The sequence below is a fragment of the Haemaphysalis longicornis genome, unplaced genomic scaffold (assembly GCF_048455015.1).
Source record: "Haemaphysalis longicornis isolate Haplotype H1 unplaced genomic scaffold, Haemaphysalis longicornis Haplotype H1 scaffold_8, whole genome shotgun sequence".
In the NCBI taxonomy this organism is placed as follows: domain Eukaryota; kingdom Metazoa; phylum Arthropoda; class Arachnida; order Ixodida; family Ixodidae; genus Haemaphysalis; species Haemaphysalis longicornis.
Genome location: NW_027526445.1, coordinates 120983335 through 121007189, shown reverse-complemented (window position 1 = coordinate 121007189; position 23855 = coordinate 120983335). Strand labels below are relative to the sequence as shown.

Sequence of the window (23855 nt, the reverse complement as noted above, 5' to 3'; positions counted from 1 at the left end):
TGCTTGGAATTCCTGGTTGTATTTCTGGGCATAAACAAGCAAAGTAAGCAGGTAACAGACCACCCTTAAGAAAAATGCAGGGAAGAGGCGCTACTCCCATTCACGCCAAAGTAAGTTAGAGTAATGTCAGTCTGACCCATTTTCTCTCCTGTGTGCTATATGTTGAGCGCTGACTTTCCCAAATTCCGAGGTTGGTGTCCATAAGGCTGGTCACGTGGTGGTGGGTGCGGCTGCGAAGTTCAAGCTAGAAGTTTAAGAGCCGATCAACAGAAAGTCCAACAATGCCTTTGCCTTCGAATTCTCTCAAAGAATCCGCCGTAATAGGTTTTGTGCATGGTTCGTTTCCTACGTAGTTTCGAAGCTTCTGGCCCTTGATTATATGTTGTAATAAATATAGAGGCAAGTACCTGCACTCATGCTGGTGTTATATACAACACACCGTGAAATGCGATCTTCCTCTGAAGATGGAGCGCGAACGAAATTGCGGTTTTGTCAGAGAAAAATTTTGAAGGCCTCGCTAATTCTAAAACTACTGCGTAGGTTTTCGAATGTACCAATCAAAGTACAGATCGAAGCGTGGGTGTAAGAATATCAACTCTGTGGGAAATGTAAAATCAATTTTTACAACGCAGGTTATTGGAGGGTAATATCATTTGAATAATTCATTGCAATGAAGAACTGCCTCTACAGGGTCCGCTAAAAATCTTCACGCTTCGTTGAAGAGCACAAAAGTCATTTGTAGAACATGCTTGGGCTGGACGCCCCATACTTGGTTCCAACCGCTGGCGAGCAGATTGTGTATGAGGGCATCTTGCCGCATCGCACACCAGTAACATCCATATGCGGCATTGCGACAATTTCCTTGTATGAGGTAAATTGACATACAGTGAAGGAACGGGGTAACTCAACTAGGAGTTTAGTGAAATATTTTTTGAAAGACGGCCGACAGCCGGCCTCTTCGACCGGCTGGAAGCGTTCGTAGCACATTCACGGCACCTTGTCGCACAATGACTCTTCCATCTTTTCTATCGGGTCGAAACACAAGTGTTTGCGCGATTATCTGTCTGCTCACTTTTTCAGCTCACTAATCAGGGTAGTTCTGCTCATTCCATCTAACATTGCTACTGGCGGCTGAATTCTTTCCACAATGGTAACCGCTGAGGCTCGTATTTCCAAAGTTGTTTATGGACACCCCATTCTCTTCTTCACCAGTAGACGACACCTTCTCACCGAAATTTCATTCTGCTTTACTCTCAGTGGGACCCCGAAGGTTCAAAGCCAATCGTAAAGTGTGTTTTCGGCGCCGTACGCAAGTGCCGACGTCTAGAACAAGTCCCGAATAGTGTTTGAGAACTCACGGTCGTCTCCTCACTCTGCGCTTTCTTGTTGTTTAAGACGAGTCGTCACTTGAAATAAACTTACTATAGAAATTTTGAGTTCAGAAAAGCCTCTACTAGAGAAAAATTAAGGATGATAGCTGCCATGTCCACAGTACTGAATAAAATTGATCGGTCAATCTGGCCGAGCAATATGGCCTCACAACAAACCCGATATACCACAGTGTTCACCTCTGGTTCGCTGACAATTCGCAACTGTCCTCGCATCATGAACTTTTAGATGCAAAGCATCTTTTGCTCGGGGCTATGTCCGTTGTACGTTGGCGTCCGCACCCCTCCTCGTAAGCCCCTCTCCACGCCAGCTGTGCAATAATGCGCTTCTCACTCCGTCCTCCTCTCCCCGCCAGCTGCGCGATAGCGCGCTACTCCCTCCGTCCTCCTCTCCACGCCAGCTGTGCGATAGCGCGCTGCTCCCTCCATCCTCCTCTCCTCCATCCTCCACCCACGGCGGCGGCCGTGGGTGAATCCGTCGGTGGCCGCAGCCAACAACGTCGCTGCCCCTAAGTTACCGCCCGTCTCCTCGTTGTGATAAACCGGCGTAGTTTCTTAGTTAGCCGCAAAGGTTTATTGGGTGTATGCGTTTCCTCCGTGTCACACCAAATACGCTATCGGCGAATAATAACATCATCATCACCAGCCTATCTAGGCCCACTGCAGGGCAAATGCCTTCCATTAATCTCCAATTACCCCGGTACTGTGCTAACTGCGACCAATTTATCCCCGCAAACTTCTTGATAACGTATGCGATCAAACTTTGTCAACCCGTCAGCCGGAGGCAAACATGGCTCTCCGCCGTCGTGTGTGCCTAGCGAAGCTGCAATGCTGCTGTTTTTTAGTTCGAAGCTGGCATTAAAGGTAATGTTGCTCTGCTGTAAGATGAAAAGCCGACGTTTATGTGTGTTACGGTGACAGTGTAATAGTGCTAAGCGCTGTACGGTTGGGCGACGTCGACAACGCGGTCCCTGCAAGCGCGGGGCAGCGCATGCTCGCGCGCCTCCGTCGCCTCCGTGTGGGTGCTTGCCCCTCACCCTCCTCACGCCCTTGGGCGCGTAGACACGAGAACGCGTGTGGAATGGAGCGCGCGGACGTGTGCGTGTGGTTACCGCTTTAAGAACAACACATGAAGAAGCGTTGCCTTAACCCCTCCAATTTTTTGTCCGTTAGTATTCTTATGTGGATTGTATGCGTATTTTTAATCAGCCGAAGCAGCACGTGGAGGACCTATCGTGTCATTTTCATTTTCACTCTTTGCCTCGTTTTGCTCTGTCTTAACGTACAAACTCACCGTCTGTTTTCCTTTTCGGGACGACACAGGACCGCCTCATTTGTAGAAGTGCTGGAGGCTTGCGATAAACTGTGAGTATCACCGCAATTATGCTTCAAATTTTTAAAACATCCTTTCTTGTTTTCAAATAACGTTTATGCATTTTTATTCAGGGGATGTCAGGGCGAATAACTTGCTTTATTAGGCTACACATGGGGCATGGTTACTAACCGTTATCGTTAATTTTGAAATTTCTGTCTACTTGACATTAATACTTTTATAACACCTTGCTCAGGGAAGCGCTATTTAAATATAAACCTAAATGCCGCAGCCGGTGCCGAGCTTAGTTACACAAGTGATACTAACTCTTGTGGCTGTATTGTAAAGGAAAGCTAAACTCGAGAAACATCTTGAGCTCTATCGGTAGGCTAAAGTGCGGTGAATTGGAGTATACCACTCGCGGCAACAGCAATTGCTTATGAATACAAAAATTCCACCAGCGTATAATAGGTGACACGACCCCTTTTGCCTTCCCACAATACGCAATGTGACGTCAGAAATACTGAATTGTGAAGCGGGATGGTAAGGCTTGTCTAAGCAGTATCCCGAAACAAACAGCAAAGCGGGTACCTAAAAATATAAGAAGTGTAAATGTTCGCAGGAACTCCACTGAACACATGGCTTTCAAAAATGCACGAACAGATGCACTCTAATATTTCGACTCTCGTAAGCACCAGCACGACGCTTGCGTGAAAGAACCGCGAGAGCCGGAGATAAACGCAGTATTTTGACTTTCCGTATTTATTTGTATGATTCCAGCAGATGAGTAACTCCAAAATTACTGGCGCACTAGGCTCAACAACGTGTCGGACCCTCAGCTGCTGTTCTGCAAATTCGCGGGAGTAGTTCCTTTTGCTTCTCCTAGACGGCGCCGCCTTCCTTACTGAAAATACCTTGACTGACTTTGCAGGCGCCCGTCTTCGCAATGTGAGATGTATCTTTTGCTTTGCATGCCCGGAATATAAGAGAAACAGGGGAGGGAAGAGGCATAAACTTATTTTTTTTTATTCAAAAGACATAGAAAAATCGCTTACCCTGGAACACACCTCGAAACAGAGTTCAGTAGGTTATATACGAGTTCAAAAAATAATTATGCATCTGCATTCAAGGCTGTCGGTGGTTTGCGGTTTTTAAAGTAATTAGCCCCAATCCCCTGGATTTGTTGTCGGGGCAATCAACTTCAATGAAGTAGCAATCACCTTCACCGGTAAATGCGCGCATTTACCGGTGAAGTTGATTGCTACTTATAACATGTACTTCCAAGGCGAAGAACGGACCGCACAGCTGACTTTTGTGTACGCCAGAATTAATTTTTTTCTTCCTAGTGTTGGAATGTACTGCTCTGAGCATTTATTACTTAAATTTTCAGCACTGAATCGGTCTTAAATTTTTTGCTGAAACTTTGTGTGCAGTCTGAAAAATTTATACACTCCAAGAACACACCTCAGCACTCCAGAATGAGCAAGTGACCAAGTGTGGAAATTTGGTGAATGATGATTCCAACATATTATTTGACAAAAAATGTGCATGTACGTAAGGGCAACACGCAAGGCGGGAATGGCGTTTTGCTTTGCGCAATGCCCAAGTTCACGTTCCTTTCTTCATTCAAATTTAACGCTCGGCCACATCATTCGTCGAACTCACACACTAAGACACTTCGAGTGGTCATTGTGGCGACCGGTATTTGTGATGAACACGCCGTGCGGGACTTCTCAGAGTGGGGCATGGCTCTTGAAGTAATGCATCTGAACAGGAGTTTTAAAAACTGGAAATTATTAAGACGGGTACAAGTGGTAGCTTCTTTGTAAGGAATGCCGCTTTGTTATTCATGGTTATCATGATATTTCTGTTTTAGAATGTGTTTAACCCCAATTTCATGGTCAACAGGTGCGCCTTCAGCTTGACTGGGTTTATGATCTTGCTCATCAGAACTAGCGCAACCCAAAGCATCGACTTCAGTATAGTTTCTGCCCCGCATATAGTCTGAAACTGTTGGGAGGCTATAAAAGCTTCTGAGACAGCACACTGAGCCAACACGAAGTGATAAGGCCCCGTCAACGGAAACCGGACTAAGTGTACACCTTAAAAGCTCGCCGTACTCTTGTCCCCTGCAAACCCTGTGCAGCTTCCGGCTCTCCTTGTCCGATGCAGCGCCTTTCCGCATAGCATGATCACTAATATTGCTATTTAGAGCGCATCGCAGAAGTGAAGCACGGTAGGAGACGACGCAATTGAAACGCTACCTCCTGCAAGCGGGTTACACACCGGCACCCTGGGGTGTATGTGGCCAATTAAGTTTGTTTTTTTGCTCACGCCATATTCTTTTCATACTTCAGCTTGGTTCCTAAGATTCTGATTCCAGTGGAACGCCTTCACCTAGCAACGCTTTTTTTGCCGGGCAGCGTCCTCTCCCTTTCCGACCTTGATTGCAGGCTTCAAACACGAATCACACTATTTCGCGATTTCGGACACCCTGCTAAATCGCCCTAATGCTTTTTTCATCGGATGAGTTCAAGATGATGTGCAACCGGGGTATTGTTCACGAGCTATAAGGGTGCCTTCCGGTCTCCCCGCTATTGTCTGACACGAAAGGCGGCGCTGGTAATGCGATATATGCGCGGCATACTTGACTTCGTGTAGCGGAAAAAAATGGACAAGCACGGAAAGGGGAAACGGGCACAAGCGATACCATCTAGCCCAAACCAAAGCTCTTTTAAGCAGCTTAAACACGCCCTCATATGAGAATACATTCTTTCACATCTACAAAGGGAACCAATGAAGAATAAACGCACCACGATAGTAATATTTGGTATTGTGTGTCTAAGGAATATAGCTCTCCACTGTGACGACGTTCAGATTGCATATTAACGGCATTCACGATCGCCAGTAGAAACAGGGACTTATTCCACTTTCAAATGCAAGGGGTAGGAATCAGGTGTATTTGTGAAAGGAAGGACTGGTTGTATGGGTGGTACAGTTCAACCTAATCTCAACTCCCCGCTCCAGTCCAACTGTGCCCGTACACTCGCAAGCCTGGCCCCTTTATTAAACCCCCCCGCGTTCGAAACTACCGGGCACGCTGCTCCCGTTCCTTTTTTCCTGCAAACGAGGGACAGGGGGGCCCCGTCCCGCGGTGACTTATGGCACGTACTTCGCTGAAAAAAAACAAGTAGAAGTAGTTATTGAGGGTTGCAGCTTGTTGTTGGTGCTGCGCGGAATTTTCAAGGCCGCATAGCAGCAGCGCGGCCCTCCAAGCAGCGCGACAGGACTGCTCCGTGATGCCCTTGGCCCCAGTTGAGGCATAGTGATGACGCTTTTCTTCCGAAGAGGTGGCTGCTTAGGCTACGGTCTCGGCCTCTGCATTGCCGTCGATGCCAACGTGCGAAGGCATAGCCTTCTCCTTTGATGTCGTGCAGCTTGCTGGCAAGCTGCTGCACAAGGGGATGGTACAGGGTTGAAGTGAAATGGTGCCACTAGGACGGAACCTGCTGATAGTAATAAAAAGAATTACCTTATATACGTTGTAAGGGCGATAAATGGCAACCATATGTGCTACCCCATGGAACAATATCATACCTGAATCTACTGATGCTATGCAGTGTCCGGTAGGCACGTGCTCCAATGAAAACAAATTAAACTGACAATGAACCAACCTAAACGAGCACACATTGCTATTAAAGCAACAGAAGCTCAATTTGTATCAAAAACAGAAGGAAGAATGTTCGATAAACAGGCGTTCTAAAAAGAGGCGTTCCATAAAATGTCCGGGAACTTCATCTGGACGGCCGATTGGTAAACAAACCTCGTCCAAATACTGCATGGAAAATTGTTTTCCAAGGTGATACTTCGGGTATTCCCTGACCATCACAAGCCGGGGTCGTAGGTAGAACAGTAGTAGTGGGAATTTACCTAATATGTTTTCTGTTTCAAAAGACAGTCCATCACAGCTGTATTGTGGTGATGCATGTGCAACCAGAAATCTTCTGGCTCCTGCCCCAGGGATCTGACCGGGTGTAATATTGATTAATGTTTCGCACTAATTGGGGTTATGGAAATCGGAAAAGGTTTGGGTTGCATTATTTTTGATGACAAAAAGAATTTGTCTGGCATCACTGTCTGAAAACCTTCGTACACCACCCACAAAAGGCGTTTCTTGAAAAGGTACGAAAAGAAAAGGCCGACTCCAAAAAAAAAAAAGATTTCCGCCGTCTCAAACCAATGAATAAAATAAAGAGATTAAGTTCTAGGGAAATGGCCACCTGAGCATCCATAATAGTTCCTGGTTGGTTGTATAACTTTAAAGAAGAGCACAAATTTCTTTTTACTGCTTTTGTCATTCTTTTTTTTTTGTATTTAACCACTCCCCTCTCCAATGCCTTATGGCCCTGAGGGTACTGTAAATAAATAAATAAACAAATAAATGTCGTATTAGCAGAGGAAATTACCAGAAACAACGCATTCACTTCTTATAATACCGAACATGCAGATAATTGCTGGAACGGGTCTACAAAAATAAAAAGAAGCAAAATATACAAAAGTGAACACACGAGATCAAAAATATGCACCTTATGTGTCTCTCCCCAAACGGAAGACAAAAACTGAAAAAAAAAAAAAGCTCAGAAAGGAACAACCGGTACACGAAAAGAAAAAATCACGAAAATGGACCAAGCGCTTAACATCCTGCATTTGCGCAAATTGTGTTATTCGCAGAGGTAACAGATTCAATCGTTATATTCAACGCGAACGGAATGAATTAACAATATAAAAAATAACAATATATAAAAGTAAAATTGCAAATTTATCATATGTTTACCCCCAAAACAATGACAAAAAAATATTCCAGAGCAACAGCGGAAACATGAATAAAAATGATGAAAACTTACTGCGTAACGCCCTGTATTTGCACATAAATACACAATAGGCAGACGTAACACATTTACTTGTTATAATACCGTAGATGACGATAATTGCTCGCAAGGAATGTAAACAAAAACATGCATACAAAAGAACGTAAAAACCTAAAGTATATACGAAAAGAACAAACTAAATAAAAAATTGTATCTTATAAGCCGCCCTCACAAACCGACGATAAGAATAAAACAATTGTTCACAGGATGAAAGAAACACAAATTTAAAAAAAATGTGAGAAGGACAAGCCCCGCACTGCGACTTGCATCGGCGAAAATATGCATAATTGGCGAGGTTGTGGCCCTAATCGCAATATTAGTTTAAGCGTATGTTTCTCCGGTTTCTTCGGGAATATGGAGTTTATATGTATATATAGCTTTGTTATGCTGATTAGTAAACGTCCAAAATAACAACAAGTATACATTATTGGCGAAAAGAAACAAAGCAAAACTTTAAAACAATAAAGTAACTCAACTTATTTAGCTACTACAATCAGGCTAGAAAAAAGCTCACAGTGAAGAGAAGTGGCGTAAAAATCGTATGCATTACTATACAATTCTATGAATGTCTGCACATCTTTTCACCTCTAAATCTCAATCTGCGTTGAGTTAAACATGAACAGGCTTCATGTTCATTATAGCACCGAACATGAACTGTGCCAAGGGAGTCAACATTGTACTGAGCACCGCAAACCCGCAAACTGTCATCGGTCAAATACACCGCCCTTGTGTCATCGTTCTGGGGATGGATATTAAAGTTAGTTCTCACCACAGTTCCTTCAGCGGGCACGGGAGACGATTCCGAGTGCACGTAATCGTTCTGCAGTAAGCCGGTATTTATGTATTTACTTATTTATTAATATTACTACATTCGCCCAAAGGGCGTTCTTGTAGGAGATAGGTAGAAGAATGTGTACACCCCGCACGGGGCACCTTGAGTAATCTTGGTGACGGTACTGGCGATACAGCGGACCCCGAGCCCCCAACATAAACTGTAACCTACCGTGGTGATGTGTTTAAAGGTGAAGGGTAGACGCCTCAAACGGTGGCCGTCGGAGCCCAGGTCAAGCTCCGGCGGATGGGCTCCCTGTCTGTTTACCAGGCAGGGAGCTCCGGGACCTCTCAGGCTATCAGGGTAAGGTTTGAGAAGAAAGTACCCCCGTCCCCTGCTTCTTTTACATGCCATATGGTAAATCGTAAATCCCCCCCAAACATGATCGGCCCCTGAAAAGGGGCCGCACCGAAGGTTCATTTCCGCCACTCCCAACCCACAGTCTTCCAAAGCCCGATAACTACCCCCGTTTTTCGGTGTTGGAATCCAGTGACCAAGAAAAGCCTCTTGCATCACAGTCCGTGTTCCTAATATCGAAATTTCTGGAGGGCATCATTGGTGACAAATATAAGGCCAAAAAACAAAGAACTGGAGAAATCCTGGTTGAAGTACACAACCAACAGCATGCAAAGATCCTCCTTGAACAAACTCACATAGCCAATCTTGAAATCAGGGTGACACCCCACCGGAGCCTGAACAGTACTCAAGGTGTCATCTCTGAAGTAGACCTGATGAATGAGACAGATGCTGACCTGCTGGAGGGCCTGAGAAATCAGGGCGTGACAGCTGTGAGGCGCATAACTATGAGGAGGGATGACAAAGTAGTTTCGACCAAGCACATTATCCTTACTTTTGACCGGTCCACACTCCCAGAGTACGTCAATGTAGGTTTTGTACATTGTAATTTCCGGCCCTACATTCCAAACCCGCGCCGCTGCTTTAAGTGCCAGCGGTTCGGGCACGGAACCAACTCCTGCCGTGGTCGTCTGACCTGCGCAAAATGCGCTCAGCATGATCATCCATCTGATAATTGTCCATCGTCAACCCTCACCTGCGCCAACTGCCAGGGACCCCATGCCGCCTACTCTCGAACGTGCGAGAAGTTTAAGCAGGAGAAGGCGATTATTAATGTGAAGGTAACTGAGAACATCACCTTCCCAGAGGCGCGAAAGAGGTTCGCCTCTTTCCCCTGGGGAGGTACGCCGACGCGGCTCGCCGGGGGGCGGAGCGGCGTCTGGTTTCGGCGGGGACCCAGTACCGCGAGTCGGACTTGGTCCCGCCCCCGCCCCCCCCAGGGTTGCCCCAGGCAGCCCAACCAGCCTCTGCACCGCTCGCTCACCCAGCAGCGGCTGTGGTGGCAACAACGTCTGTTGGGGATGCCGCTGCATCCACTGCTTCCTCTCCACCGGCCCAAAGCACATGCAAGGGCACGGAGATGGAGACGGAGGCAGTCGCAGCGACCCCCTCCGCCGCCTCACTGCCTTTGCCGTCTGTCGTGCTCCCCGCGCCTTCGGCACTGGCAGCGCAGGCAAAGAACACCCGAAAGGGTACCACGCCAAGGGGGCCCAGTCCGCTGGGCACCCCCTTGCCTTCAGATGACGACATGGACGTCGAGCCCTTCCGGCTTTCATCGCAGCGGAAGGAACGGGCTGCGACGTCCAGGTCAGTAGAGAAGGTCAGAAAACCCCTCCCAAGAGTCCAAGCCCCCAAAGACCCTACATAAACAGTCACACTCCAGTAGCTCTGAACACATAATAATGGGAAGAGAAAACATAGTTCAATGGAACTGCAGAGGCCTTCTAAATAATCTTGACGACGTTTATGAGATTCTGCATGCCAATCAGCCAAGTATAATGTGTGTCCAGGAAACACATCCGAATTCCAAACACACAAATTTCTTGAATAGTTACATGGTATACAGGAAAGACAGGGATGGCTGCACACACTCTTCTGGCGGTGTTGCCATAATCACCCACAAATCCTTAGCATGCCACCCTGTCACCTTGAACACTGTCCTCGAGGCTGTAGCTGTCCGCACAATAATATTTAATAGATTGATAACGGTATGCTCCATATACATTCCTCCTGATGTTGCACTTACGAGCACCGACTTCGAGGCGCTGGTTGACCAGCTGCCCGAACCATACATACTTACAGGCGACCTTAATGCTCACAACTCTCTTTGGGGCTCTTCCAGAACGGATGCCCGAGGTCGCCTGATAGAGAAATTCCTTACATCTTCTGGAGCATGCCTTTTCAACAATAAACAGCCTACATACCATAACATAGGACACAATACATACTCAAATCTTGACTTGGCTATTGGTTCGGCAATTCTCTTTCCATGTCTTGAGTGGGGAGTGGGCACTGACCCATATGGCAGTGACCACTTCCCCACTTCACTAACATATATAGGTAACGGCCCAAGCAGTTCTTCTTCCCATAATAGGTTCAATGAAGCACGAGCTAACTGGAACACATTTACAGAGACATCGAAACTACACCACACATCCATAGGACACCTACACGTTGAAGAAGCCACCCAACTCCTCACGGCGCACATCCTCGACGCCGCCGAAAAGTCCATTCCCCACGCCTCTGGTGCCCCGCGTAACCAGCGGAGGCCGTGGTGGAATGAGGACTGCAGGCGGGCGCGAGAGGCCCAGAACAAGGCGTGGGGTATCCTTCGTCGGTACCCCACGTCGGGTAACCTCATTTTGTTCAAACGGGCCAAGGCGTTAGGAAAACGTGTGCGCCGTGAGGCGAAACGAGAGAGTTGGCACACCTTCTTGACATCCATTAATTCATACACAGACACACACAAAGTCTGGACACGTATACGCAAGCTCAAAGGACAACAGACACACAGCCTGCCCCTGGTTAGCACAACAGGGGCCACACTTCAAGACCAGGCTAACACGCTTGCACAACACTTCGAACACGTGTCCAGTTCAGCACACTACACGAACACTTTCATGAAACACAAAACATCTGCAGAAAAAAAGCCCTTACACGACAAAGACAGATCAAAAACTTCTTACAACTCTGAATTCACTCTCTATGAGTTGACGGCTGCCCTGAGCTCGTGCAAACCTTCAGCTCCAGGCGCAGATAAGATTACATACACCATGATACAGCACCTACACCCAGACACTCTTGAAACACTCTTACACCCATACAATAAAATATGGCTTTCGGGGCGCATTCCACGCTCTTGGAGGGAGGCCATAGTAGTGGCTTTCCTAAAGGAAGGGAAGGACCCTTCCTCTCCCGCCAGTTATCGTCCCATTGCCCTGACAAGCTGCCTGTGTAAGCTCTTCGAGAAGATGATAAACAGGAGACTTGTGTACTTCTTAGAGTACAATGGCCTTCTCGAGAGCTGCCAGGCGGGCTTCAGGGCGGGGCGATCTACCAACGATCAACTCGTTGCATTAGAGTCTTATATCAAAGATGCTTTCCTCCACAAGCAGTACTGTATGACAGTCTTCTTTGATCTTGAAAAGGCGTACGATACTGCTTGGCGGTACGGCATCCTTAGCGACTTGAAGTCCTTTGGCATGTCGGGTAACATGATAAACACGCTTTCCAGTTACATGTCCGAAAGGACGTTTCGCGTGCGACTTGGAACTGCACTCTCTAGGGTGCATGTGCAGGAAAATGGAGTGCCACAAGGTGGAGTTTTAAGTTGCACCCTTTTTATTGTGAAAATGAATTCCCTGAGGAAGGCATTGCCACCGTCGATTTCCTGCTCAATTTATGTAGACGACGTACAATTATCCTTTAAGTCTTGTAACCTGTCTGTCTGCGAGCGCCAAGTCCAGCTTGGTGTTAACAAGCTAGCTGGTTGGGCAGACAGCAACGGTTTTAAATTTAATCCAGGGAAGTGCATTTGTGTCTTGTTTTCCAAGAGGCGTGGCATCCGGCCGGATCCAGACATTCAACTCCACGGTGTCTCGATTCCTGTCAAAAAGGAACACAAGTTTTTAGGTATAATCTTTGACGAAAAGCTCACATTCATCCCACACATAAAACAACTAAAACATAAATGCTTAAAAACAATGAATATCCTGAAGGTTCTCTCGCACATCTCTTTTGGTGCTGACAAACAGCTTCTGTTGCGTGTTTTTACCAGCTTGATAGGCTCACGATTGGACTATGGCAGCGTTGTCTATGGGTCAGCCACTAAAACATCCCTCAGAATGCTGGACCCTGTGCTTCATCTAGGGCTCCGCTTGTCCTGTGGTGCCTTTCGGACTAGTCCAGTCGAAAGCCTGTATGTATAGTGCAACAAATGGAACCTACAATGTCAGCGAGCATACACAGACCTTCTTTATGCGTTTAAAATTCCATCCATGCCTCACCATCCTTTTAAATCGGTTGTTCATGATACCTCCATGACTGAACTCCTTTTAAATCGACCATCTTTCTCTGCGCCCTTCTCTTACAGAGTTAGAGAGGAAGCGTCAGAGCTTGTTGTCTCCTTTTTAGATACCATCCAAAGTTCTGTAACAGATATCATAGCACCATGGCATCTCCGCCCTGTCTCATGCGACACATCATTCACACATGTAGATAAAAACCAAGCTCCCACATGTGCAATTCTGCAGCATTTCTTGTATTTGCAGCAGAAGTATGAGTGCTCTGAATTTTATACGGATGCCTCTAAGACTTCCTCCTCTGTGTCCTGCGCGGCGCATGGGCCCGGCCTTAGTGTCACCAAAACTCTGAATAGTCATACTAGTATATTTACGGCAGAGGCTTACGGTGTACTTCTTGTTGTCAATCATATACTTCAAAGTCACATCCCACAATCCATTATATATACAGACTCCCTCAGTGTCGTGCGGGCGTTGTCGTCAACAAAGTCTTCGAAAAATCACGTTGTAAATCTAATAGTCAAGGGTATTATGTCGGTGTATGTACGCAAGTTTGAACTGGTTCTTTGCTGGGTCCCTGGCCACAGTGGTATAGCCGGGAACGAAGCAGCGGACCGAATGGCTGCTGCTGCTACACTCTCGAATACAGTAGACATAACCACATTACCCTACACCGACGTGAAACCACACATCAGACAACAACTTCGCAAAACATGGCAAACGCACTGGAGTGAACAAACAGACAACAAGTTACACGTAATAAAACCACACTTGGGACCATACACCACCGACACACGTAATAGATACACTGAAGTCGCCTTGGCTAGATTACGGATAGGGCACACTCATGCAACGCACTCGCACCTTCTCACGGGGTCTCCAAGACCTCTGTGCAGCAGGTGCGGAGAGGCCCTATCCGTGATCCACATCCTCATACAATGTAAGGCACTCGACATTACACGACGAAAACACTTCCCACAACTACACACACGACATATTCCACCACACCCGTCATACTTCTTAGGAGATGAAGCCATGTTCTCTGTTCAGCGAACCTTAAGGTTCCTATCTGAAGTTCATTTCTTACAACTCATCTCTTATCACCCATAGTTTTACCCCTGGTCCTATATACCAGCCACCTTATTTAATTTTTAACCACTCTTGTTCTTCACCCTGGCCCTTTACACCAGCCGTGCTCATTGTTTTTAACTGATTTTATTTCGTGTTCTCTCCTATCAAATCACTTTGTGTTTGGCGCTCTTTGCCCATGTCGGCCTTGCGCCAATAAAATCAATCCATCATCATCAGAATGTGTACAGTCCGAAAGTGGACTCATCAATCTCTCACTAAGGCAAAAATATACGAGCATACAAAATAGACACTTTATTAAATTGATTGATTGTAGGGTTAAACGCGCCGACGCAACGCAGGCGATGAGGCGCGCCGTAGTGGAGGGCTCCGGATTAATTTTGACCACCTGGGAATCTTTAACGTGCGCCGAAATCTCGTACACACGGGCGTTTTTGCTTTTCGCCTCCATCAGAAAAGCGACTGCCGCGGCCGGGAATCGAACCCGCGACCTCGTGCTCAGCAACGCAACGCCTTAGCCACTGAGCCACCGCGGCGGGTCACTTTATTAAATGATTGCCGCCAAGAGCGCTATGCAACACCAACGGACAACGAAGACAAAGGGTGGAAATAACAAAAGGGAAAGGAGAAAAATTCGAAAGAATAAAAAACCAGACATCGTATAAAACCAATCAAACGGGTAATAGAAACATTGCGATAAGCAGCGCTGCGCAATAGTAATAAAATATACAAGAAACAAATAAAAAATAGAAACAAATTCACGGCAATTGAAGTTATGCTGTGTTCTATGTGATACAATTTTATCGGCTACTATATCCCGAGTTTTTCAGATTTACTTTTTAAAGAAGAAAAACAGGCAGAAAAAAAATGGCCGCGTATCTGCTCCCTTAGTTGCAAATGTCGACGTAAGACGATAGTCGACTGGCGTGCCTGCCAAGTAAATACCTCCCTTATCTTTTCCGCTCACCTCTCATTCTGCTCCTCTTTCCTCTCGTCCCTCCCAAGATAACACGCTAGACGTTTGCTCAAGTCAGTTTAACTTTCCCGCGTTCCACTGCCTCAGGTTGGGTGCCTCGATGCCAGCGCTACCGTACGGCGGAGACGCACGTGAATCGAGGCATACTACTCCAACGTTTATAGAAGCACATTGCCCTTCTCCACGAGCGTTCCTAGCCGAACGTGGAACCTATCTACTGGAACCTGTCGTTACTGTTACCGATTTTTTTCTTCATATTCCGTCAGGAGCTTTACTGGCGCGGGAAACCGCAGGCGACGGAGCGAATTTTTTTTCTGCAGTTGATGTGGTATTTCATTTGCTATCGCAGAAACCAAGCATACATGATTTTTTAAATAAAGGAACACTGCAAATATCACTTATGTATTGATTTTCTCCATTATATTTGCGTAATACCTTATTCTTGTTTATTAATGTTTACAAGTATGAACATTGACACCTGACTTAGACGTTTAAATTTGGCTGTGGGTATATAAGACTATTGCGCAGCTTCTGTTTTACTTTGCCCGGGTGGCTGAACAAGTCACAGACAGACATGCGGACAGACAGACAGCCAGACAGACAGACAGACCAAACTTTGTGCGTCTAAGTAACCCGAGAGAGACTATCGTCTTTAAAAAAATGGCTCCAATCCACGCCGTGAAGGTGGTTGAACTGCGCAGCTGTACACGACACCCACAACGATTGCCCCTGCGATGTCACTTGAATTCACACGCGTGGCTCTACAAAGACTGAAACCAGAGACTCTGGCAGCCGTTACCTGGGATTCGCGAGGGCAGAGTCCCAACGCAGCAGCGTCGGCAGAAACAAAACGGAGAGACCGTCTTTCGAAGGGTGAGGATGCGGGCGGCACGCGCGGCTATGGCGTCATATCTCTCACTGCCTCCCCCTCACTGTTGTTTCATGTGTCGCCTCCAGAAAGCGCCCTTCCTTCCCCATACACTGAATCCAATCTACCGTCTGTCTCCCCGTCTCCACGTGTGGTTGTAGCTAAGTCGGCAAGACTGCGGGCTCTCGCTTCGCTTCTTTTCTGGCCCGGGTTTGTGTCCTAGTAGTTTGTGTAGTCCGGGTTTAGCCAGTACCCAGTAGTAGCCTGGATGTTTCTTTGTGTAGCCAGTTGTAGCCTGGGAGTTTTCTGCTGACGCGGACACTAAAATTTTCTTAACTGGTTTGAGGTATAGTGCTTCGCAGTAAAAGCACAAATTAAAAAAAAGGCAGTAAATAACATTAATCCGCACAGAAACAGGATGCAGTTTTACGCGCCCTGAGCCCGCTCTTTTGTAGCTCTCCCCTTTCTTCGTTTTCGATTTTGCTCGGCAAGACGGAGAGGCAGCTCCGCTCATTTAAACTAAAACTCAGAAACTAAAAAGGACCTTGTCGTTAGCCCTCCTTGCCCGTGCCCGGAAGACCTCCACTTCCAAACAAGTTCACTAAGGCCGTGCCCACCCAGCAGGCCGGCGCGGTGAGGGGGGCTGGCAGTTTCAACGGTGCTTTTGGCAAAGGTAAAATGGTACGCATGGAAGGCAGAGGGAGCGTTTCCCCGCGATTCAAGTGACACTCTGGGAACCGGCACAGTGATTTCGGAACGGGAGGATGGCCCGGGGAGGGGGGGGAGGGGGCGTGGGCTACAAATGGTTGTATTACTCAGCAGTACGGTTACTCTCGTCAGGGCAGTCCAATGCTGGTGCCGCCCCATTTCCTAGTCGTACAAGCAATTCTTGTTGGTTACCGGTAGTTTGAAAGGAAAATGTTCTGTTCAACTTGTGATAGGAAGCAGATACAGACTATTGCATCGGTGTGACAGGTGCTGCGTGTCATTGGCATTGTGGTGTGGAATGTACCGGGGTCGTTTTATGAACAAGGGTTTCACGGGGAAGAATATTTCTTTCCATTAGCCGGACAGCTATTTTGTTTTGGTTAAGTAAGGATGTGGTGAATGCTAGAGTTGTAGTGTTTAGTGTTGCACCCGTATAGAAAATGTGGACTTGATGGAAGCCATCAAACATCATCATAGTGGATTATGGTAATGGAATTTATGATGGCATGACGGAAGGTACGGCATGCTGGCACGATGGCAAAGTGATGGATGTCGGCAGGCTGGTAGGCGACGTCATGTCGGTAGATGATGGCATGCTGATGACGGTAGCGTCGATGATCGCAGGTTGGGTGATGGTATGACGGCCGATATAGAAAAAATTGCACAAAATGATGACGACATGAAAAGAAAATATGGTACGCAATGCGAACTTTCCACTGATTTTATTTCTTGCGAACAAATTTATAAAACAACAGTTGTAGTAAGTAGGTAAGCTCATAATCAGGACTTGCGTTTTGCTCTGCCCATTACTGTCATGATCATTTTTCTGCTACCGTACCATAATGCCTGCAGAAAATTTATCCAGCACGTATTTTATGACAGTTGTTTAGAAGTGTGTGCTGAGGAGCTTGAAAATATTGCACAAAACAAAGTCATTTTTACTGTTGCTGTATTGCCGTGAAATAAATATCAAACATGATGACTCTCTGAAAAGGTGGGCAACTGAAAAGAAAAAAAAAATAATTTAGTTACGCACTAAAGCACAATCCAGATAAACTCAATACAAATATATAGTCACAATGCACATGCTTTCTCGAACATACTGACGAGGTGATTCCGATGTGGTTCCTTGCTTCTGACCCATTACCTTGCTTCCATTATTCTTCACCATAAAATAAAAATCGAAAATCTGAAGAAAAAAATGTTTTCACCATTTTAAGTGGAAACTATCCTGCTGGGACTACCTTCAGGCCATGGCACGGTACTCTTGGCCTGGAGTGCTCTTGGAGGCGCCGCGTGGTGGCAATGCCTTTACCGAACGAGAATTTTAGTAAAAAGATTGCTAAGAAATGAACCAGTTGAGTAGCTTGTACTCTACATTTTCTTCCTCTGAGAATACGTGCCTTTAAAATGGGCCTTTGCCTAATTTTACCTGCTTCAACCACCTGCTTGAACATAAATGCAAAATACTTTCACAATTCATTACTTCTGCAATTAAGGAGACGCCTTTGAAAGTATTGCTTCTAGGCAAAACTCAAGTGACCACGGGATAATGTCAGTCGGCAGCACAACTAGCACGACGTCATGTTAATCGACACAAAAAGTTTTCCATCCATGTGACCACAGACGCAACAACTTGAGCTGTCTGGCAACCATATTCCAACCTACTGGCTGTTTGCACTGTTTTCCTACTTGTGTTTCTGCTCTTTTTCGAATTATTTTCAAGATTTTATTTTTTCAATATCAGACGTCACGAAGCCACTCAAGCAAAAAAACCATCAGAATCGTACCTGCGGCCTCTGGGCAGGCATGAATATCTTAGCCTCTCGACTACAAACAGCAAAATCGTACGACACCGAAAAATCCTGCATAAAAGCCCATGCATTTTTGCAGTCCGGCACTCCAGACTTGTTTTTATAATTTCTAATAGCCCCAGAATTTTAACAACCAACTTACTACTGAACGCTTCTACAGTCAGCCGTACGCGTGTATATCCAGCTGACTACACATCGCAGCATTATTTATTGCAGCAAAGCAATCGAACTCACTGCATAAGATTCTCGTTCCTCATTTTTACGCCTCGTGAGTAAAAGATGCGTTGATTTTAATTTCACGGTACCTAAACATTCGTTGATAAACGTGTTCAAGCAGTTAATTTCAATTTTACCCCATCAGTCATTTATTGTGTGAAGTCAGGAAGTTTTCTGCCGTCAAATTAGAGGCTTGAGCAAGAATATTGGCTAGCAGAACGACTGTATGTGTGCAATAAAATTTAAACTCCACCAGTGGAATAGTAAAGAACTACAATTACAGGGTTGTACAAGAGTGAAAACAACGCTCAGTAGCAACGCCAAGATAAGCTAGCCTCGAGCATACGTAACTATAAAAATATAGCTGCCGGTAGGCAAGGAAACTATTAAAATTTACATCCATCCAAATGTAGATAGATGTCTTAAAAGGAAGCTAGCTATAACAGCAGCTTCAAGTTCAGGAAACGTGTCCCGGTTCGGGCCTTCAACGAAGAATAATTGATGATCTACCAAAGTCACTTTACAAACCGAGTTAATAGCTAGGCGGGCCATTTGTCCCCAAAGCAAGATCTTTTGTGTCCAAATTTATCTTCACAGCTATGCGTCTACTTGAGCGGATAATTTATTTTTGTTGGGTACGGATGAACCGGGGCACTGTTGACCCTACTTCTGTGAAATTACTTTCACTGTAATTCGCGCTGCAGGTTATTTCCCCAATTTCTTGTTTCATTGGTGTCTGTGTGTTTTTGTCAAGCAAAGCATCAATACAACCTTCAAACCAAGCAGGGTGTACGATGAAAGGAGTACGTGCAGTGCATTAAGATTGTCACTCAAATTCGTCACACAACCAGAAAAATAATAATTACATCACACAAAAAGCATTCAAAACTTCGTTCCACTGTTTTTTTTTTATTTGAAACATAATCTTAAAATATAGTTTTTTAACTCAAGTGCGCTAATAAGATTGTCACGGTTATGTAGCCCAGTTTTTTGCTCTGGGTTCCCGCGTACACCTGTGTAAGTAATTTTTCAGGGGAGATTGAGCTATTCCGAGTGCACCTGTCCGGATATAGGGTCTGATGTGCATTTTTATTAACAGGAAGGTGTAATTTTCGCTTATGTACTTGTGGTTTATCATTTTTTTCCAAGGGGACCTATGCTCCAAGCGATGTTACTGTGTATGAATTCTGGCAACACCGGCAGTAAAGGCAGACGTTCTACTTGTATATTCTAAGCATTCGGAGTCGTTATTATTTAAAATATCTAGATAGTGGTAGTGGTTTTTGCAGCAGGAAGGACCGCTGCAATACAAAAAGCACGGATCACAATTCAGTCCAAGCGCCCCACAACTTCAGACATAGATTTCGCCGCATAAAAATCACAGGTGACGGGATGTTCCTTTATGGGGGCTGTTTAGACTTATGAAACGCTGTTGTGTGATTATATAAACAGGGCGGAATTCGCAGTTCTCACCATTCTATGTCCACCAAAAGGTGTCCGTTGTTAGTGAGCCCAGACTGGCTGAAAGCAGACAACCATATCTGACGCAGCACATCCATACGTAAGAGGCCTTACAAGTGCAACTGTGTCCCAACTGAAACAGTCACGAAGTGGACATTTTTGAAACAGACAACTCTTAATTCCTCCCCAAGACAGCTGTGTGGTTGCCACGTCTTATGTAGTCACTACTAGTGGTCCAACCACCAGGGAATACAATATGTTTCCGTCAATACAGATCTGCTAAGACCACTGGCACACAGAGAAGGAAAAAGAGGGGGGGGGGGGCTCCTGAAATTTTTAAGGTGGTGGGAGTGTACTAACTCTATCACCAGCTAAAGAATATCGATAAATAATTTGCTGTTGCAAGCTATAGAATAAGCCTCTGCGGCTTTTTCATTATTTTCCGCAACGATTAGCCATTTTGAAATACGATGAAGGAAAACAAATATGAAAACGATGTGAAAGCTGCTTATATATATGTTCGCCACATCAAAATACTTTTCTTAATTTAATCTGTTCTTTGTTTGATGTTCTCTCCTTGCCTTTTCTATTTTTGCCTCCGTCAATGTTCATCCCACCTAATGAGACCCTGCGTCCCACCTCTACACACAGCTAATTTAAAAACTTTACGGTGCAAGAATGAATAGCTTTGATTTTAAGCCATCTATCTCGACTATCACCCTGTCTTCTCTCATCTCATCTCAACCCCTTACAAGTGGGTTTCAGAAAAAGTCTAAATGCTGTCAGCATTGCGAAGCCACTGTTGTGAACTAAGAAGTAGGCACATGCTCCTGTATTAGATTGACAACTCGGCTCAGATGGCACCTATTTCTAACATGTAATTAACAGAACCTGTTACTGAGTGGGTTGGTTTATACTTCAATTAAAAGAAAATGTGGCGCTAAACATCCGTGGACGAAGACGAGATACGACAGACACAGGCGCCCACTCCAAACTGTGTATTCAAAAAGAACCACCCTTACTTATACGCGACTTGTAAAGAAAAAAAAACAAACAGCAAAAGGAACGTACAGTTAAACTGACAAGTGTAACGAAGGGGGGGAGGGTGACAATTGCAGGTATGCACAAGTGCAACATTGGTGAAAGCATAAGATAATTGCGCAGGCCTGAAGTTAACAAACCAAAGTACGCAGCAATGTCATATACAGTATACCCTTGAAGTGCGATAGGGTGTACATTGGACAAGGAGGACGCTGGTTGAATGAACATGCGAGGGAGCACCGGTTGGAAGTCTGTAGCAACATAGGCGGGCATTTCGCAGCCCTTCGCAAGCGCTCTGGGTGTGAGCTATTACTGGAAAAGGCGACATTTTTAAAAAGGGAAAAAAAAACGAAACGGTAAGGGAGATAATAGAGGCGGTCTGTATAAAAAGAGCAGGCGACACGTGCGGCAGCACGCCGTCACTATCCTTAACTTACAAAGAAATTTCCTTCATCAAACACAGTTTTAATCGCATAGATTAGAATGTGCACTTGTCATTCCTCTCCTGCTGACCGCATTTCACCTGCAAAACGCGTGCGCACTTTGGTTTGTTAACTTCAGGCCGGCGCGATTATCTTGTTATGCTTTCACCAATGTTGCACTTGTGTGTAACAGCGATTGTCCCCCACCCCCTTGTTAGACTTTTTAGTTGAACTGTACCTTCGCTTTGTTTGTTTTTTCTTTTAGAAATGTGGTTCCCTTTAATAAGCGTGGTTCTCTTTGAATACACAGTTGGGAGTTGGCGACTATGTCTCTCGTATCTTGTCTTCGTCCCCATCTGTTTGGCGCCACGTTCTCTTTTCATTTAACACGTGGTATTCTTGGTTTAGCAACCTGCTCAGCACACAGGATATCAGAACATGCTGCACCTCGGTAGACCATAATACGTGAGTGGTCAGCGCAATGCTGCTGCCGCCCAGCTGTGCTGCATGGATGGGATGGTACAAGCGCGCACCACATAATCTTTGTTCCTTGAATTAAACATTTCGGTGATGCTTAAACAGTTTGTAATCGGTTTCCTGTTTCCTCAGTTTAGCATGTTCATGTCATGTGTGGAAAATGCAGATGTCACTTCTCTCTATATATTGCATCTTGTTCATACTAGTTTGCTCTTTTTTTGCTGAGAACTGCCACCTTTGTGCTTTTGTTTGAGCAGACCAACGTACAATGGCAACAAAGATTCAGGTTACACATTACATAAAGGCATTAAATACAATACATTAAAATTCACTTATTCCAAACTCAGAGAGCAATGAATTGCTGAAATGATGCCGACCTGCATATATATAGTGCTATTGAAGACCAAAACACCTGTTAATACTCTCTCCGAGTCAAATGAAGCAAGTTTTGGTAACTGAATTTCACTGTGCACATTATAGCAAGACAGTTTGTAATTGTACAGAACTAGGTGCTCACTCATTGTAACCAATCTGAAAAACAGTCAGTGACGTCTCATGAGAGGTCCATCTGGACCATCATAGTAGGGCGTGCCAGCTGATCTCCCCTGCAAGGTGTAGCCGTCCGTGGCCTGTAAGATTGAATTTATTAACAAACGACAGGCAAGTCACATGTGCCTTTACCTTCTAAATCCTATATGCAATATTACGGTGTTCAGCAAGGTGTTTTGCGCACTCCAAGCTAGAATATGAGAACCCCTAAAATACTGCATTAACATCGATGTAAGCACGTTCTAAGTGACAATCACAGCATGGCAACAATGTCAAGAATTAAATTTCTAACTGAACCATTTTCTTTGTGGAAGTACATGCCGTTCATTATGACCGGTTTATCTATTCATAGAATGGTGCCGAGATGAGCTCCCTCATTACTACTACGGCAAATTACTGCCTCACCTATCCTGTGACGAAGCCCAGATTTACATGGTGATAACGTTGCCTTTCGATTATGCTGAAGGAGGCTGGAAGGTTATGTGATGAACTCCTGAACAAAAATACAAGCGATGCAATCTTTTGTTTCTTAAGTTGTTTTTAGGTGATTGCAACTAAACCGGCTCCAATTCACCTTCACGCGCGTGCTTGAAGCCCACATGATGTCTCAGTGCATGTTTTCAAGTGGTGCTGGGAATATTCCTTCAAAACATGCATTAATTAGGCATCAATAATGGCCTAGATATCCGAGGGAAGCATTGGCACTAAATGTAAGGTTGTACTCACGTTCACATGTATCAAACGCACTCAAATGATCTTCAAAACTTAGAGGCAAATTGCTATTGGCCGCAAAGAATGAAACATGGCAATAATGCAGGCGGACATAGCCAGTGCTTAAAAAAATATTGTCACAAGAAAGAGGCTACCATGTTTTGAAAAAGAAAGAACTTCCAGTGTGGCATAACCATTGATTATCTGGAAAAGGCGGTTCTCTTATCTATTTTCTATCGGTATATTCTCCAGATTTGGTTTATATCAAGTGGCGTGTTTCGAAAAAATGTGTACTATTTTCTGTGCAATGCTGCCCACAAGCTACTGGAAAGAGACCTTTGGCCTTAAATTGTGCATGACCACTGATGATTTCTGCGAAACGCCAGTGCAGAGGAGACCCAAATTCTTTTGAAGCATTTGATCTCGTGCGGGGTGCACTCATTAACAGTATGAGAGCCGAACGCCAAATATAACTGAGCTACAGGCCTGGACGCGGATTATTCGGTGACGGTAATGAACGTTTGCACTGCTTGAACGCTCACGGGGCGCGGCAAGCGTTGCTTATGCCTCTGCACCAGACGCACGATATGCATGTAGTTTCGACGTGGTAGCAAATTCGGGTTGAATGCATGTTTTTGGTGCTACTGATACATAATGCACAATCATTTATGCTCATTATCGAACGAC

General features: G+C 45.3%; 1 protein-coding gene across 2 annotated transcripts in view; it reads left to right on the top strand.

The window, feature by feature from the left end:
• LOC144150102 (uncharacterized) overlaps window positions 1-23855 on the top strand; it is a 46716-nt gene that overhangs the window by 14020 nt on the left and 8841 nt on the right. For both annotated transcript variants that reach the window (XM_077681916.1, XM_077681915.1), the window contains exon 4: window positions 2712-2753. In XM_077681916.1, the coding sequence (XP_077538042.1) occupies window positions 2712-2753 (42 nt within the window). The remainder of the gene's footprint in view (window positions 1-2711; window positions 2754-23855) is intronic.